General features: G+C 35.8%; 2 protein-coding genes and 1 long non-coding RNA gene across 4 annotated transcripts; all 3 read right to left on the minus strand.

Moving 5' to 3' along the window:
* Positions 1-7,694: 7,694 nt before the first annotated feature.
* Positions 7,695-9,821, minus strand: LOC140985377 (uncharacterized). Of its 2 annotated transcripts, XM_073453227.1 has the most exons (5): positions 9,100-9,821; positions 8,852-8,981; positions 8,480-8,775; positions 8,307-8,408; positions 7,695-8,202 (listed from the first exon to the last, which is right to left on the minus strand). In XM_073453227.1, the coding sequence occupies exons 3-5, from the start codon at positions 8,636-8,638 to the stop codon at positions 7,807-7,809; spliced, it is 657 nt and encodes a 218-aa protein (XP_073309328.1). In that variant the 5' UTR covers positions 8,639-8,775; positions 8,852-8,981; positions 9,100-9,821; the 3' UTR covers positions 7,695-7,806. The 2 variants fall into 2 exon arrangements, with proteins under 2 accessions (XP_073309328.1, XP_073309329.1); XM_073453228.1 differs by lacking the exon at positions 9,100-9,821 and having other exon boundaries at positions 8,852-9,009.
* A 2,285-nt stretch (positions 9,822-12,106) lies between these two features.
* On the minus strand, positions 12,107-13,231 carry LOC140984682 (uncharacterized). Its single transcript, XM_073452228.1, has 3 exons — positions 12,624-13,231; positions 12,423-12,522; positions 12,107-12,349 (listed from the first exon to the last, which is right to left on the minus strand). Exons 1-3 carry the CDS (start codon positions 12,674-12,676, stop codon positions 12,107-12,109), a joined length of 396 nt encoding a protein of 131 aa, XP_073308329.1. The 5' UTR covers positions 12,677-13,231.
* A 1,075-nt stretch (positions 13,232-14,306) lies between these two features.
* LOC140983711 (uncharacterized) lies at positions 14,307-15,189 on the minus strand. The gene is made up of 3 exons (XR_012176493.1): positions 14,987-15,189; positions 14,498-14,846; positions 14,307-14,364 (listed from the first exon to the last, which is right to left on the minus strand). It is a non-coding gene; the product is annotated as an uncharacterized lncRNA (long non-coding RNA).

Here is a 15,189-nt window from a genome sequence, read left to right on the forward strand (position 1 = left end):
TTTTACATATCTAACATGTTAGATCTCATAGTTTTGATAATAACAAACAAGACAAAAACTTATGTGAGACGATCTCACGGGTCGTATTTTGTGAGACAGATATCTTATTTGGGTCATCCATGAAAAAATATTACATTTTATGCTAAGAATATTACTTTTTATTGTGAACCATGAAAAAGTATTACTTTTTATGCTAAGAGTATTACTTTTTATTGTGAATATCGGTACGGTTGACCTGTCTCACAGATAAAGATTCGTGAGACCATCTCACAAGAGACCTACTCAACAAACAATAACTTATTATACTAAATCAAACTGTCTTTGCATGTAATACATGTACTCGACTGTTCTAATAAAGATTAAGAAGAAGTCATTCAACCGATCTCAAGAAACAAAATTATCCAACCGTTTTAGCCTTAGTAGCATATGTGATCTATTCGACCCCTCGAGCTTACAAGTTTGTGTAATAAGACCACTCAACCATTCATTCTATCGAATAATATTTGAAAATGGCAGAGTAAGATATCTTCCGATCAAGCCACACATCTATAAGTGTGGGGACCCGGACGCTAATTCATTTCCTTAATCGTTATTAATATCAAATACACAATTAAGTAATGTGGGACATAAAATTTTTTTAAAATGCAAAGCGGAAACGTAATGTAAATCGATCTGAAATACATATTAAACATAAACATACAAATCTTGTATTGTCTATAATAATTCAACTAGGTCCAACTACATATCAGCGTTTAATCCTAATTTAATTCTGAGCCCGGATCTCCACGCTATCTAGTCCAGCCTCGTTCTCTTCTTGACCCTGATCCTGTCCCACCTGTTGTCATGCACACATACAAACAAGACAACAGCCGGATAACTCCGGTGAGAATTATATTCTCAGTATAAACCATGTATACATGCAATCATATAATCAATGTAACAGCATATAAAAGATATTCATAACATGCATCCTAATCAAAACATGAATAAAGTACTCATCGCATGTATCATAATCCGAAACATGAATCAATATCAATAAAAGGTCATAGTCTAAACATGTACCAAAATCAGGAACATAAATCCATGTACCATATTCATGAACATAAATCAATATTAATCAATGAATCACTTTCCGTGATTCTCAGACTCAGACTCGACTCAGTCCTAATCTAGGGATCCCGATCTGAATAAGAACATACACCCACCTACCCTCCCGATCGGGGTGGTGGTACGTTCTTATTCACGAACTTTGGCCCTTTCCATATCGAACATCAGTAATAGAAGCAACTCCAATTCTATCCACTCCGATATGACCAAACGTCCGATGTCCTGACCTATCCGTCAAAGACTATGGCACTTCCGCCATACACTATCCTGTGACAAAGTGCAATGGGTCAATGACGCTTTCCTCACTATCCGGCCCTTCTGTCACAAGACCAATCATTTAATACCTGCTATCTATAAATCAATAGAACAAGCATATCAATTTATTCATTAATTGCAAATATCAATGCAATAAAATAAAGTATGTGATTTAGGGAAACTCGAGACAAACCTCACTCGAGGTGTGCAATCCCAACTCAACATTAATTTATACCTTTATCTTCTCGGTCCGACGAAGACGAAGTCTCGAATTCAACTCTGTCCATACCCAATCTGGCAATGACAATATCGAATAGATACAATATCAGTAAATAACTCAGTTCAACCCGTTCTGATCAATACTCAAATCAAAACACACTCTGATTAATGTCAATAGACATACGGTACCACAATACAATCTCAATAATGAATCTGATCAAATGTCAATCTGCTGATGTTTCAACAGTATAACAATACAGTCTCGATAACCCCGCCGATCTCCACATCACAGAAATAATACAAGAACTCATAATCAGTATCGGTACAACTCATAATCAATAACAATGCAACCCTGATATCAAGTCTTTATCAAATCAATTCCGAAAATCATAACAATTACATAAACAATCTGTTCTTCGATCTGACTTCCAATATACGATGTCTACTATATCAGAAACACCATATATGATTCATATTTGTTTCTGACACCATCATAATTTCAACTCATGTCTAAATGTAACAAAACTTACGTCCAGTTGTAGCCTTNTTGTTATATATATATTGCATTGCATGGTTAATGATACGTGGCTCAATTTCACCAAACTTAGGTGGCGCTCGAGCGGTTAAACATTACCGGCTCGGGCGCGGCATTTTCTGTCCAAGCACTTTTCTTATGGCACATTGGCGCTCGGGCGGTTACAGACTACCGCTCGGGCGCCGCACCTTCTACCCGAAACATATATGTGATGAACACTGGCGCTCGGGCGGTCAACAACTACCGCTCGGGCGCCAACAGTTCTGTCCAAAAATAGCATACTTCATATGCTTTGCCCAATCTGGTCTCGGAANCGGAATGTTCTGCCCGGAAATCAAGTTGTTCAACACTGGCGCTCGGACGGCCATAATTTATNTCAATCATCTCAGATTAACAGAATCAAAATCTCGGGCATTACAATAAGGATCTTACCTACTTTATAGAAAAGTTGACTAACTGATCATGCACTTTAAACAAGACACAGAAGATCAAAATGTTTTTCTAAAAAGACATAGCTTAGAGACAATCACTTTTGCTGTCAGAGACCATTTTTTTCCCGCATTTGGAAAATGCCAAATTGCTAATTTATTGAAGTGTACTATGATTCAAGAAAAGACGGCGACTTCAGTACTTTTTCATTAATGAGCTACAGTCTAATTTTGAACAGAAAAATGAAAAGAGGACTATAAATAGAGGATCTTAAGAAAAGCTTCTTACGATACAATATGATTTCACGTACATTCAGAATTCCAAAAATCATTTGACCTTTCAGAAAGCCAAAGAGTCATTTGAAACCTACTTTATATATATATATACATCTCATTTAATTAAAAATGATATGTTCAAAGCCCAGTACATGAGCTATTTAGTTTTCCATGGAATTCAAAATAATTCAACACATATCCTTGTGAGTCATTCAACAATTAAATCCTGGATGCAAAAGACAAGCCAATCATCAAAATTCTGGAATGTATATGAAATAAATTGATGAAGAGAATGCAATAGAAAAAGGCTGGAATGGATAAATATGATGGTGACGTATGGCCCAACATAGAGGATAATCAACAAAAACCAGAAGATTTTCAAGAACTATTATGCATTCTACTCAGGAAACCAAGAATATCAGTTCCATGCTTGTCTGCCCAAGGTATTTTTGGACAGTATGTGGTTAACTTGAGGAAGAAGACATGTACATGTGGCATGTTCAAGCAGTGTGGTTATCCTTGCTCACATGCTTGCACAACTATTTGTCAAGAAACACTATTTAAAAACTCTGTATCAACCCTTAAAGTCACCAGTTTATAGGAATTAAATAAAGAGGAAGACCACAAAGATTTAAGAGAAAACAAGTGGATGAAGGTGATAGCAATCTACAAGGAAAGGACTCAAGCATGCTTGTTCAAGATTCTTGGAACTTGGTCACAATGTATTAACATGTACCAATGAAGTTCATCCAAAATAAAATTTGTTTCAGGTAAACAATATAGTTTTATATATTTAAGCTCTATCTTTTGACATTGAATTTAATTTATTACAATTTATGGTTTGCTAAAGGCATGAAAACACAAGGTAGAGTCAGACATCATCTAGTCCATCAAAGAAAGTCTCTATAAAGCCACCAAGAAAGAGAAAAATTGGAGGTTCGCATCACTGATCATCCCAAGCTTCTCATCATTCAAGACAAGCCGCGGTAAGAGCAGAATGACTAAATTCAAGAATTCTAATGATTCAATTTACTAATGTGAATGATCTTCTTGGTCAGATAAACATCAGCAGCATGGTGCACAATCATCTACTGCACCACATCCATGCACAATCAACTACTGCACCACATGCAGATGGTGCATCATCATCTAATGCACCTCATTCAGTGTCCATGAATCAACCCCAGGGATGTGAGATCAACTATTTCTGTAAAGGTATGTTCATATATCGTATTAACATGTTGGATTCTTATGTTTCCATGTTCTCAAACATTTTTTTTATTCTTAGGACTTGGAGAATCTAGGCAGAAGAGTGAAAATCAGCCATTACAGCAGAGCAATGGCCACTGCTAAATTAAAACAACATAAAGAATTAGTGTAGGTGCTAGTGTAGGTGCAACTGCCAATGCAGGAACTCAAGGTATGGATGCAACTACGTACCAATGCTTCTGTTAGGACAAATGCCAGTATACATTCTATTACAAGATAGGGCCCATAGACTGCTGATTGAGTGCATTGGTTGATATGGAAACAAGAATGTCATGTACTTAATTTTGTGAGGATTTTATAAGGAGACTTGAAGGTCATGTGTTTTGGAAACTTGAATGTAATTTGTTTTGGTTGAATGAAAACTTGAATATCACATGTTTTGGTGGAGTGAATTGGAATATATGTTTATTTACAATGTGTTTTCCTTTGATTTAATTGAATGTAATTTGTTTTGTTTTCTACATGTTACACGTTATAGGGGTTCTGTGGATGGAAACTTCAATGTNGCCAGACGTTCTGTCTGAATTCTTCTTTTGTGATGCATTGGCGCTTGGGCGGTCATCTTATACCGCTCGGGCGCCAGATGTTCTGTCCAACATCTTGGCTTGTATTGCACCGACGCCCGATTTCTCCACTTGAGCTCCTATAGTCTCAATATTGCTAATTAATCCACTTCTGATTACAGTAATTAAATCTCGGGCATTACATTGAATAATTGCACTTACTTGTTCGGCTAAAAATGCTTTCTTTTTCACATTCAATTTTCTTTTCACGGTGCACAAGTCTTTCAAAAATTTGGCATATGATGGTACCTGCTTTATTGCATTTAATAAAGGAATATTAACTTTTACTTGTTTAAAAATATCATATATATCAGAATTCAAATTTGATTTTTTTGTATTTTTCAATGCATGAGGGAATGGTGGTGGCACTATCTGTTGATCCTCTTCTTCGCAAGTTATGGGTTCCACTTCCTTACCCTTTGGAGTTGATTTATCATAATTTTCACAAGGTTCAAGAATGGATTTTTCCATTACTTTACCACTGCGAAGGGTAATAACAGATTTTNGAGGATAATCAACAAAAACCAGAAGATTTTCAAGAACTATTATGCATTCTACTCAGGAAACCAAGAATATCAGTTCCATGCTTGTCTGCCCAAGGTATTTTTGGACAGTATGTGGTTAACTTGAGGAAGAAGACATGTACATGTGGCATGTTCAAGCAGTGTGGTTATCCTTGCTCACATGCTTGCACAACTATTTGTCAAGAAACACTATTTAAAAACTCTGTATCAACCCTTAAAGTCACCAGTTTATAGGAATTAAATAAAGAGGAAGACCACAAAGATTTAAGAGAAAACAAGTGGATGAAGGTGATAGCAATCTACAAGGAAAGGACTCAAGCATGCTTGTTCAAGATTCTTGGAACTTGGTCACAATGTATTAACATGTACCAATGAAGTTCATCCAAAATAAAATTTGTTTCAGGTAAACAATATAGTTTTATATATTTAAGCTCTATCTTTTGACATTGAATTTAATTTATTACAATTTATGGTTTGCTAAAGGCATGAAAACACAAGGTAGAGTCAGACATCATCTAGTCCATCAAAGAAAGTCTCTATAAAGCCACCAAGAAAGAGAAAAATTGGAGGTTCGCATCACTGATCATCCCAAGCTTCTCATCATTCAAGACAAGCCGCGGTAAGAGCAGAATGACTAAATTCAAGAATTCTAATGATTCAATTTACTAATGTGAATGATCTTCTTGGTCAGATAAACATCAGCAGCATGGTGCACAATCATCTACTGCACCACATCCATGCACAATCAACTACTGCACCACATGCAGATGGTGCATCATCATCTAATGCACCTCATTCAGTGTCCATGAATCAACCCCAGGGATGTGAGATCAACTATTTCTGTAAAGGTATGTTCATATATCGTATTAACATGTTGGATTCTTATGTTTCCATGTTCTCAAACATTTTTTTTATTCTTAGGACTTGGAGAATCTAGGCAGAAGAGTGAAAATCAGCCATTACAGCAGAGCAATGGCCACTGCTAAATTAAAACAACATAAAGAATTAGTGTAGGTGCTAGTGTAGGTGCAACTGCCAATGCAGGAACTCAAGGTATGGATGCAACTACGTACCAATGCTTCTGTTAGGACAAATGCCAGTATACATTCTATTACAAGATAGGGCCCATAGACTGCTGATTGAGTGCATTGGTTGATATGGAAACAAGAATGTCATGTACTTAATTTTGTGAGGATTTTATAAGGAGACTTGAAGGTCATGTGTTTTGGAAACTTGAATGTAATTTGTTTTGGTTGAATGAAAACTTGAATATCACATGTTTTGGTGGAGTGAATTGGAATATATGTTTATTTACAATGTGTTTTCCTTTGATTTAATTGAATGTAATTTGTTTTGTTTTCTACATGTTACACGTTATAGGGGTTCTGTGGATGGAAACTTCAATGTAATACGGCTCCTCCCTTAATGTGCATAAGGAGAATAATACATGATGAAAATGTTCTCATTATGGACTGAGCAGGGCTAGTGTTTTTACAAGAAATCTCTAGCCAACCTTCCTATAAGAGATCTTGTTTTTTTTTTAAAATTTGTGACAATGATGCAATAAACATACCCTAATTTACAAGCCACACAATGAATAAAACTTATTTTCTTTCATAACCAAAATACAATAAACTATCTAACATAATTCATATCCAAAATACATAACTACACATAACTTCTACCCTAACTAGAACTCCAATACTTAATGAATTCATACAGAGGATAAACCCTATTACATAAGCACACTATTACTTAGCAAGAATGTTAATTAGCTCAAGGAACAGCAATGCACATGAAACCCATGAAGTATGGACATAAAAAGTGACAAACAGATTTTCCATCACCTCCAGCTCCTTGGAATTAGTTTCGCCATCTTCAGGAGGCTCGAATCGAGTTTCAGGACCAATAAAATTTCTGCAGTTGTTCTCCCTAAATCACCACAAGATTCATCTTCGCCACCATTTGGTACTCGTCAGTATGTCTCGGGCTTGCACCATCAAAAGAACCCACAATTTTTCAATAAGCTAATACATCATACCTTTGAATTTTTTGTTCTAGGACATCACACTACAAGAAAAACGCGGATTAGAGACCGACATATCGGTCTCTACAGAAAAATAGAGACCGATTAGCGATCGATTTGGTCGGTATCAATAACCTTGTCGCTAATTGTGAGAGACCGATACACTTAATTGGTCTCTAACTTAGCGACCAAATTCAACTTATCGGTCTCTAAAATATAGAGACCGAATAAAATTTCGGTCCCTAAATGAGAGACCGATGTTACAAATCAGTCTCTATGTTAGAGACCGAATTTATAAATCGGTCTCTGAATTAGATATTGTTTTTTCTCCGGTCTCTGTTATTTACACCAATCCAAACATAACACAATAAGCATAATCAATCAACATAACCAAAAACAAAGCACAACACAATATTAACATTAATACAACTATTCAAAACCACAACTTATCAACACCAAAATCAATACAAATATTTATACCAACTATTCAAGTGTCAGATATTCAAAACAAATGTCAATTCATTCTACAAAACATGTTCAACCACTTCCAAACATTTCAACGTCAATCCAATCGAAACTCAAAATTTAACTACTGGGACGATGTCTAAGGAGCTTGAGTCTCATCGGAATCTATAATAGGTGAAGAAAAGTCTGGAAAAGCAGAAGGAGGTTCTAGTGTTTGAGAAAACACCATACGAGTCATAAATTCACGCATCTTTTCTTCCAATTCAGTAACTCGAGTCTTCAAATCTGCATTTTCCGCCCTCAACTCTTGTATCTCAACACATGAGCTACTTGGACGAACCCTTCCTGTAGAAGCAGACGTTGCATGAGGAAATGCAACTTTTGCTTGGGAGCCAAGTCCATAAATGCATCTTTTCTTCATCTCTCCAACAACCTCGTAATATATGTCGTTTATGGCTTCCTGTGATGGAGTATGTGGCTCCTCCCCCTCTGTAGTAGCTTGAGATATCTCGGAAATTCTTGTGGTCATATTATCCTATGTCAAAGAAAATTGTTTCAGCAAGTAAAATTAAATCCAACAGAAAAAAGCATTGAAAATGGTGGAACTATATTATTTACTAATAACTTTTTAATACTTACATCTATAGCCTGAGATCGAGCATCGACAAATGTTCCATCCTCGTGACGATGTGTAATTCGAAACACCTCCCAACAATCAATTTTTCGCTTTAAATCCGCTTCCTGCACAAACAAGTTCAAATATGCTAAGTTTGTAATATTAACGAATGAACTATATATTATTTGAAACTCACCAATTTCAAAGTATGCTCAATTATAGAGCGTGATCCGGCCGTGTGCTTAGTAACTCCAGTGCCAGTGCCAGCCACCTCACTATTTCTGTTATTTTTAGCTATCTCTAATTTTTTTTTCCCCATTTTACCTCGCTCCAAACATTCTGCCATGCAGCCCATACATTAATAGGAACTTGTCTTGGTGGATGACTCTTTTTTCTCCATTTGTGCAACAGTTTTTTGTATAGCTCTTGACAATACAAATTCCATGTTGGCTTAAATTGTTCCTCTTTCCCAGGTTGTCATGTATACATCTTCTGCAAAATTTAAACCAACAGAAACAAAAAACATAATTATTGTTTCTACTATTATTATTAGTAGAAAACTTCTTACCAAAAACTCTTTGTAGTAAAAATCTTTTCCTTCTTCATCTAAATGTCCCCATGTATGACCAGATGCATACTGTCGTAGTTTGAACTTAGAAGTGATATATGCAGAAACCCTATGTCCATGAGGAACAAAACTGCAATGAAAAATTCAACAATATTTAAAACAGGAAAAAAAAATGAAAATGGATTGAATATTATAACATTGAAAGATAATAAAATACTTATTACTTCTTCAAAAAAAAAATTACTTACTTATTACCCACTAATCTGAGCTCAATACGATCTCCAACTTCTTCTTCTGCGATGTCAACCATGATGATGTCTGCAAAATCAAATCTTAACACAAACAATTTTGAAATATTACTCAATCACATAAAACAAAAATACATCATGGCCTTTTAATATGAAAGTTGTTAGACAAAAAATTAATGTAAAATAAAAATATCATAGTTCTCAATCATAAAATTCAATCGTCATCATAATCTGTATCATAATCATAATTAATTTCCAAGTTATCATTGTCCGATTCTATTACTACATCAATCTCATCATCCGTAGACATCTCTTCATCATCTAATTCCTCATAAGTAACGTTTACATCTACAAGTAACTGTGATGTAGTTTGAACTTGTGAATCAATTGAATGTCCCCCCGCTTCCTTATTCTTAAAGGCATCGTTGGTCTCAGGCGTGAGGGAAGTTGGCATTTCTATGGTTGATCGAGCCTTCATTCTACAAATTTCTATCCATTCACTAGGTCATCTTCTTATCGTTGGATATTTAGCGTAGAATACTTGACCCGCTTGTACCGCAAAAATGAAAGGTTCAAATTTATTGAATCTTCTATTTGCATTGACTTCAACTAACTTGTAGTTTGAATGTACTCTCATACCAATCCTGGGCGTCGGATCATACCACGAACATTTGAATAATACTATCCTCTTTATGGGTAAAGCTGGATATTCCACCTCGGTGATTTCATCAAGCATACCATATGTAGAGCCCAAAATCAGTACACGTAAAACACATGCATTTATTTAAATCGTAAAAAAATATTTATTTAAGTTTAAAAGGAATTTTTTTATTTAGATGCATGATTTATGAAATTGTATTATTTGAGGTCCAGTTTTTCAGGCAAATATACGAGTCCGGACCGGGGATAGGAATTTTTAAGCTATGGAGTATTTTATTCTATGACAATTAGTATTTTTATTTTCCCTTAATTGTGGTGCAACTTTTGTAAATTTAGGAATATTTTATGTATCAGTTTTCAAGTCTCGAGTAGTCTAAAATTTTATTTGGACTACACCATATAATGATTAATTAGTTTAAACCTAATCAATATATTTAAATTATCCCTAAACTACCCTAAATCAATCCCACTTGCCTCCAATTTCAAGACTTTGGCCAAGTCTTCTCCGGAAGAAAATCCACATGCCCATCAATTCTCCTCCATTTCCCCTCATTTATTTCCCTTCTCTCCTCAAGGGTTCTTGAGCTCCATTTCCATCTATTCTACCATTTGAGAATAGCAAGAAGCTCCAAATTTCTTCCTCGTGTCCGGATCGTTGAGATTTGCGAGATTTCCAACGTTTCAAGACCAAAGGCATGTATATTCTTTCGTTTTATGCATCGATCTCGTCATAGTAGATATTTTGATTTTGTTATGAGTGAAAGTTTGATTGTTATGAGAAAAGTTTGAGCGATTATGCATTGAATCGATTTCTGAAACATTTTGGATCTCAAAACATGAGTTTGCTGTCATTTTAAAAACTGCGACTTTTTGGACGATATTATGGAAAAACTTTCAACATATAAAATGTAGAACTTTTTGAGACCTTCGATTTGACATTAAATTCGAAATATTTGAATAAGAAATGAGTGAGTTATGATTGTTTTTGTGGGACTGCTCAAACCGCAACTTTTATGAAAATGTGTTCTTGAAGTTTTATTGTTGCAGGCTTCGTTGAGGATCGACAGGTGTTTGCCGCTGCGTTTAAGCATGTTAAGTATGATGTTGAGATGGTTTTTGGTGTGTCGGTTCACATCGATAGGCACTTGTTTGCATTAGAAGTCGTAGTATGCGTTTTGGTGTCAAATGGCGTGTTCACGGATTGGGTTGCGTTGCTTGTGATGCGTAGTTGTTTTGGGGTATTTGTTTGAGTTTGAATAAGTGCCTTCGCATCTTAGGATGGGTCTTGAGGTAGGATTAAGTCCCAAATGTAGGGAATTCCGTTTGTTCACGATTCCAGCACCTACACGGACCCGAAGCCGGACCTGTACACGGAGTCCGTGTCATTTTTCCTTCAAAATGCGAATTTCCAGCATGTACCCGGACCCTTACCTGGACCCCTACCCAGACCCCTACACGGGGTCCGTGTACCCCTTTTTTATATAAAATTTTTTTTTTATTATTTTGAGTATAAAATATAGGATGTGTTTTATGGTTATGAATATAAATATAGGATTTATTTTGTGGTTATGAATATAAAACATAGGATTCTGTTTTGGGGTTCAATATCATGGTTTAGTACGATTATTAAACGAGATCAAGTCTCGAGTGATCTAGAATGTCATAAGCTATTTNTTTGGAAAATGGTAAAGCATGACCAGGGACCAATCCACCCGTTAAAGCATGAACGGGGATCTCATGTATGTGGTAGTGGACTTTCCCTGCCAGCCCAGTACTGTGGTTTAGTCTGATCAGGCACATTTATGTATGGATCACTTGCTTTGAAACATATCTCTACGCAAAATGATGTTATGTATGCTCAAGTATGTATGATGCAATCACGTTTAAGAAAAGTTTTATGATGATGACACGTCTACGTTTATGCTATTACATTCAAGTTCAAGTATGTTTACGCTATTACGTTCAAATTTCAAGTATGTACGCTCTATTTTAAAGATGCATGTGGTTTTATTACGTATTACTTGTTATTACCAATTTATACATGTTGAGTCTTTAGACTCACTAGACTTGATTGATGCAGGTGAGGATGACTTTGAGGAGACGAGGGGTGGGGACCAATGAGCCGGCTTGGACTGACCAAGAGGCTAAACCCGAGGACCGCCCATGTTTTTAAGACATTATGCAATGTTTCAAATATTCTGATTTCATGTTATTGTGTACGATATTCAAATAAGTGTTTTTAGAAAACTTTATTTGTAATATTTTCATTGCAAATACTTTAAATAATCAGTTTATTGTTATCGCAATTTGAAGGTTTCTATTTAATTAAGAAAATTTTTATTTTTCCTCAAATTTTGAAGTAGTTAAAATTACGGTACGTGACACCATAGTAATCAAGTTCAGCAGTTATGTTGATAGATCCTTTCACACAAACCCCTGAATTACTAGTCGATGTGGTTGAATTATGCCGTGCCACATGGAATTTGAAACCATTAACGTAGTAACCCGAGTACACTCTCGTTTTACGCAGAGGTCCGCTTGCAAAATCCTTTATCATTTCATCATGAACATTTGATTTCGGTTCTTTCACCTGAAAAAAAGATCTCACATAAAGTAAATAAGCTTAACATAAACCAACAAAATTGTATTACATGAACACTTACATGGCTTTCAAACCACGATGCAAAATTTGTATCCAACTTTTTGTCCACTTCATCAGGTTGAATTGCTGGATTTTCTTTTCGCAATTCTTGTTCGTACAAACTACAAATGAAAATTGTAAGCAACAATGATACTTCAAAAAAAAATTAGAATAATAAATATTTTATGAAGTAGAATCTAACTCACTTTATGAAAAGTTTCACCTCATCACAGTTGAGGAGAATGTATGTCCTTGCTGCATGGTATTCTTTGTCATCTAACCATCTAAAAATATATGCACCAATCGGTCGACCGGGGAATTTGAAAATCGAAAACATGTTTGAGTCTATCGGTCAAGCATCATCAGAATTTCGGGGACATTTGCGAAGTCTAGTCTTCACACTGTCAGCAAAATAATATGCACAGAAAGAAGATGCTTCTTCAACCAAATAAGCATTACATATTGACCCCTCAACCTTTGCTTTATTACGAATATTATTTTTTAGCCTCCTCAAAAAACGTTCAAATGGGTACATCCATCTATACTGAACAGGACCAGCTAGTCGTGCCTCATAAGCTAAATGAATGGGGAGATGCTCCGATCCATTGAATCAAAAAAGCTCGGTGGAAATATGCGCTCAAGTTTACACAGTACAATAGGAATGATTGTCTCTAAGCGAACCATGTCAGCTGTTGTAATGACCCTCGACGTCAAATCTCTGAAGAACATACTCAATTCAGTAAGTGCCTGCCAAACATTGTTGGGTAATAGGTCATGGAAGGCTATTGGAAGAAGTCTTTGCATGAATACATGACAATCATGAATCTTCATTCCAAATATTTTCAATTTGTTCATATCCACACATCGAGCCATATTTGACGCATATCCATCGGGGAACTTGATGTCTTTCAACCAACTACACAATGCATGCTTCGTTTCTTTTTCCAATGTGTAACATGCCTTTGGAAATTTTTTGGATGTTTTATCCTGGTGCAACTCTGGTCTGCAACACAGTTCTTTCAATTCCTAGCGGGACTTTGATGTGTCCTTTGTTCTTCCCGAAACATTCATCACAGTATTGAAAATATTATCAAAAAAATTCTTTTCAACATGCATCACGTCCAAATTATGTCTAATGAGCAGATCTTTCCAATATGGCAATTCCCAGAATATGCTTCTTTTCCTCCAACCACATTTGCACATCTTGACAATTTCTTTATTTAATTTGTCAGAACCAATTTCAGTTACTAATACCAACCCATAGCTCTCTATTTCCTCAATGATTTCCGTTCCTGACTTAATTTTTGGTGGATGTTTTGTCACCTCCCGATTTTTTGTTAAAGATTTCTTATTTCTTCTAAAAGGATGGTCATGAGATAAAAACTTACGATGGTTATCAAACCAGGATGTCTTCCCACTTCGAGGTAATGTAAATGCATCAGACTCGTCCATGCAATGTGGACATGCTAACTTACCAGCTGTGCTCCATCCCGACAACATTGAGCATGCGGGAAAATCACTAACTGTCCATAACAAGGCCGCGTGCAATTTAAAATTGGTTTTACTTGCAATATCATAAGTCTCTACCCCAATACTCCATAGGTCATTAAGCTCAGCAATCAAAGGTGGCATAAAGATGAAGAAGACAAGAAACTAATTAAATCATATAATTGAGGGGCATTTTCGGAAGTTGATGTAAAAAATTGATAAAATACAAGCAACATTTGCATCTTCTATCGGGAGCATGTGAGCTAATATTTCAATCAAGAGAGAACCTTTGAGCCTATTAAAATAATCCCAGGTATTTTGTGCCAACTAGGATATTTACAGGGGGGGTCGTACACAGTTAACCCGAGTTTTTCGGTGTGGACATTCCGGCGCTTAATTCATTATTAAACTCACGGAAGAGAGAAAACTCAAAATAAGATTATAATATATGAGTGAACGGGTTATTCAGTACCATTCTCAGACCGCAGGGGAGTATTTATAGAGATGAAAGTAATAATGACATCGAAACTCAAGCTCTTACTCTCTGTACTTGACTCGATATATATCTATTAATACTTACACAATAAGGCCAACTTCATTAAAACAAACCATGCATGACTTTGGTTTTATTGTACAAACATAAACGTTACATGATTGAAGCCTCACACCACATACAATGTTAATATTTGGACAGTTGCAACTCCCAAATAATTGTACAACATATTATGAAATTGTGAAAGCAAATACGACTTGGAACGAAATTACAACATAGGGACGGTTTAATTATTATCTGACTTCAAGTCCATGCATTGGTTCCCTTGGTTTCAAGCATATCAAAAGCAGCAAAGAGGCATTAGGGGGCAGAAATCTTTACATTGTAACAGCTTGAGAGGAATCCCATCAAAGAAATTGTATGGCGAAGACGTCATTTTGCTCTCTCCGTCAGCGATCCCATCAACTGCAAGATGAACACATAAAGAAAAAATATCAGTAATCTATGACCGTTTGTGAGTTGTAAATATATCAAGCACGGATAATGAACAATTATATGTTGTCAAGTATTAGTTTAATTATTGAAGTTGGAGAAGCTGATACTACCTTCTGGATTTGTGGCAGTAGTGATCTTTAAATCCCTAGCAGCTTCCACCATTGAGACAACACAGAACATTAGCATAAACGACAATGTGAGACGAAGAAGAACCTTGTCTGAAGACATTTTTTGATGTTTAATTCACTTTCCCTAAAGAACTTGATAAATGAAGGGTTGGTTTGTGCCCTTTTTATAGGCGGAATGAACAAGG

The sequence above is a fragment of the Primulina huaijiensis genome, chromosome 9 (assembly GCF_012295235.1).
Source record: "Primulina huaijiensis isolate GDHJ02 chromosome 9, ASM1229523v2, whole genome shotgun sequence".
Taxonomy (NCBI): Eukaryota; Viridiplantae; Streptophyta; class Magnoliopsida; order Lamiales; family Gesneriaceae; genus Primulina; species Primulina huaijiensis.

What these genes read in the sequence shown, in the direction of transcription:
- LOC140985377 (XM_073453227.1), bottom strand. Translation starts at nt 8,638, where the DNA reads ATGGGCTGCATGGCAGAATGTTTGGAGCGAGGTAAAATGGGGAAAAAA. An exon ending in TTGAGCATACTTTGAAATTG is followed by an intron (nt 8,409 to 8,479) that starts GTGAGTTTCAAA and finishes TTGTTTGTGCAG; the next exon opens with GAAGCGGATTTAAAGCGAAA. An exon ending in CTCGATCTCAGGCTATAGAT is followed by an intron (nt 8,203 to 8,306) that starts GTAAGTATTAAA and finishes TCTTTGACATAG; the next exon opens with GATAATATGACCACAAGAAT.
- LOC140984682 (XM_073452228.1), bottom strand. Translation starts at nt 12,676, where the DNA reads ATGACAAAGAATACCATGCAGCAAGGACATACATTCTCCTCAACTGTG. An exon ending in TTCTCCTCAACTGTGATGAG is followed by an intron (nt 12,523 to 12,623) that starts GTGAAACTTTTC and finishes TTTCATTTGTAG; the next exon opens with TTTGTACGAACAAGAATTGC. An exon ending in CATCGTGGTTTGAAAGCCAT is followed by an intron (nt 12,350 to 12,422) that starts GTAAGTGTTCAT and finishes TCTTTTTTTCAG; the next exon opens with GTGAAAGAACCGAAATCAAA.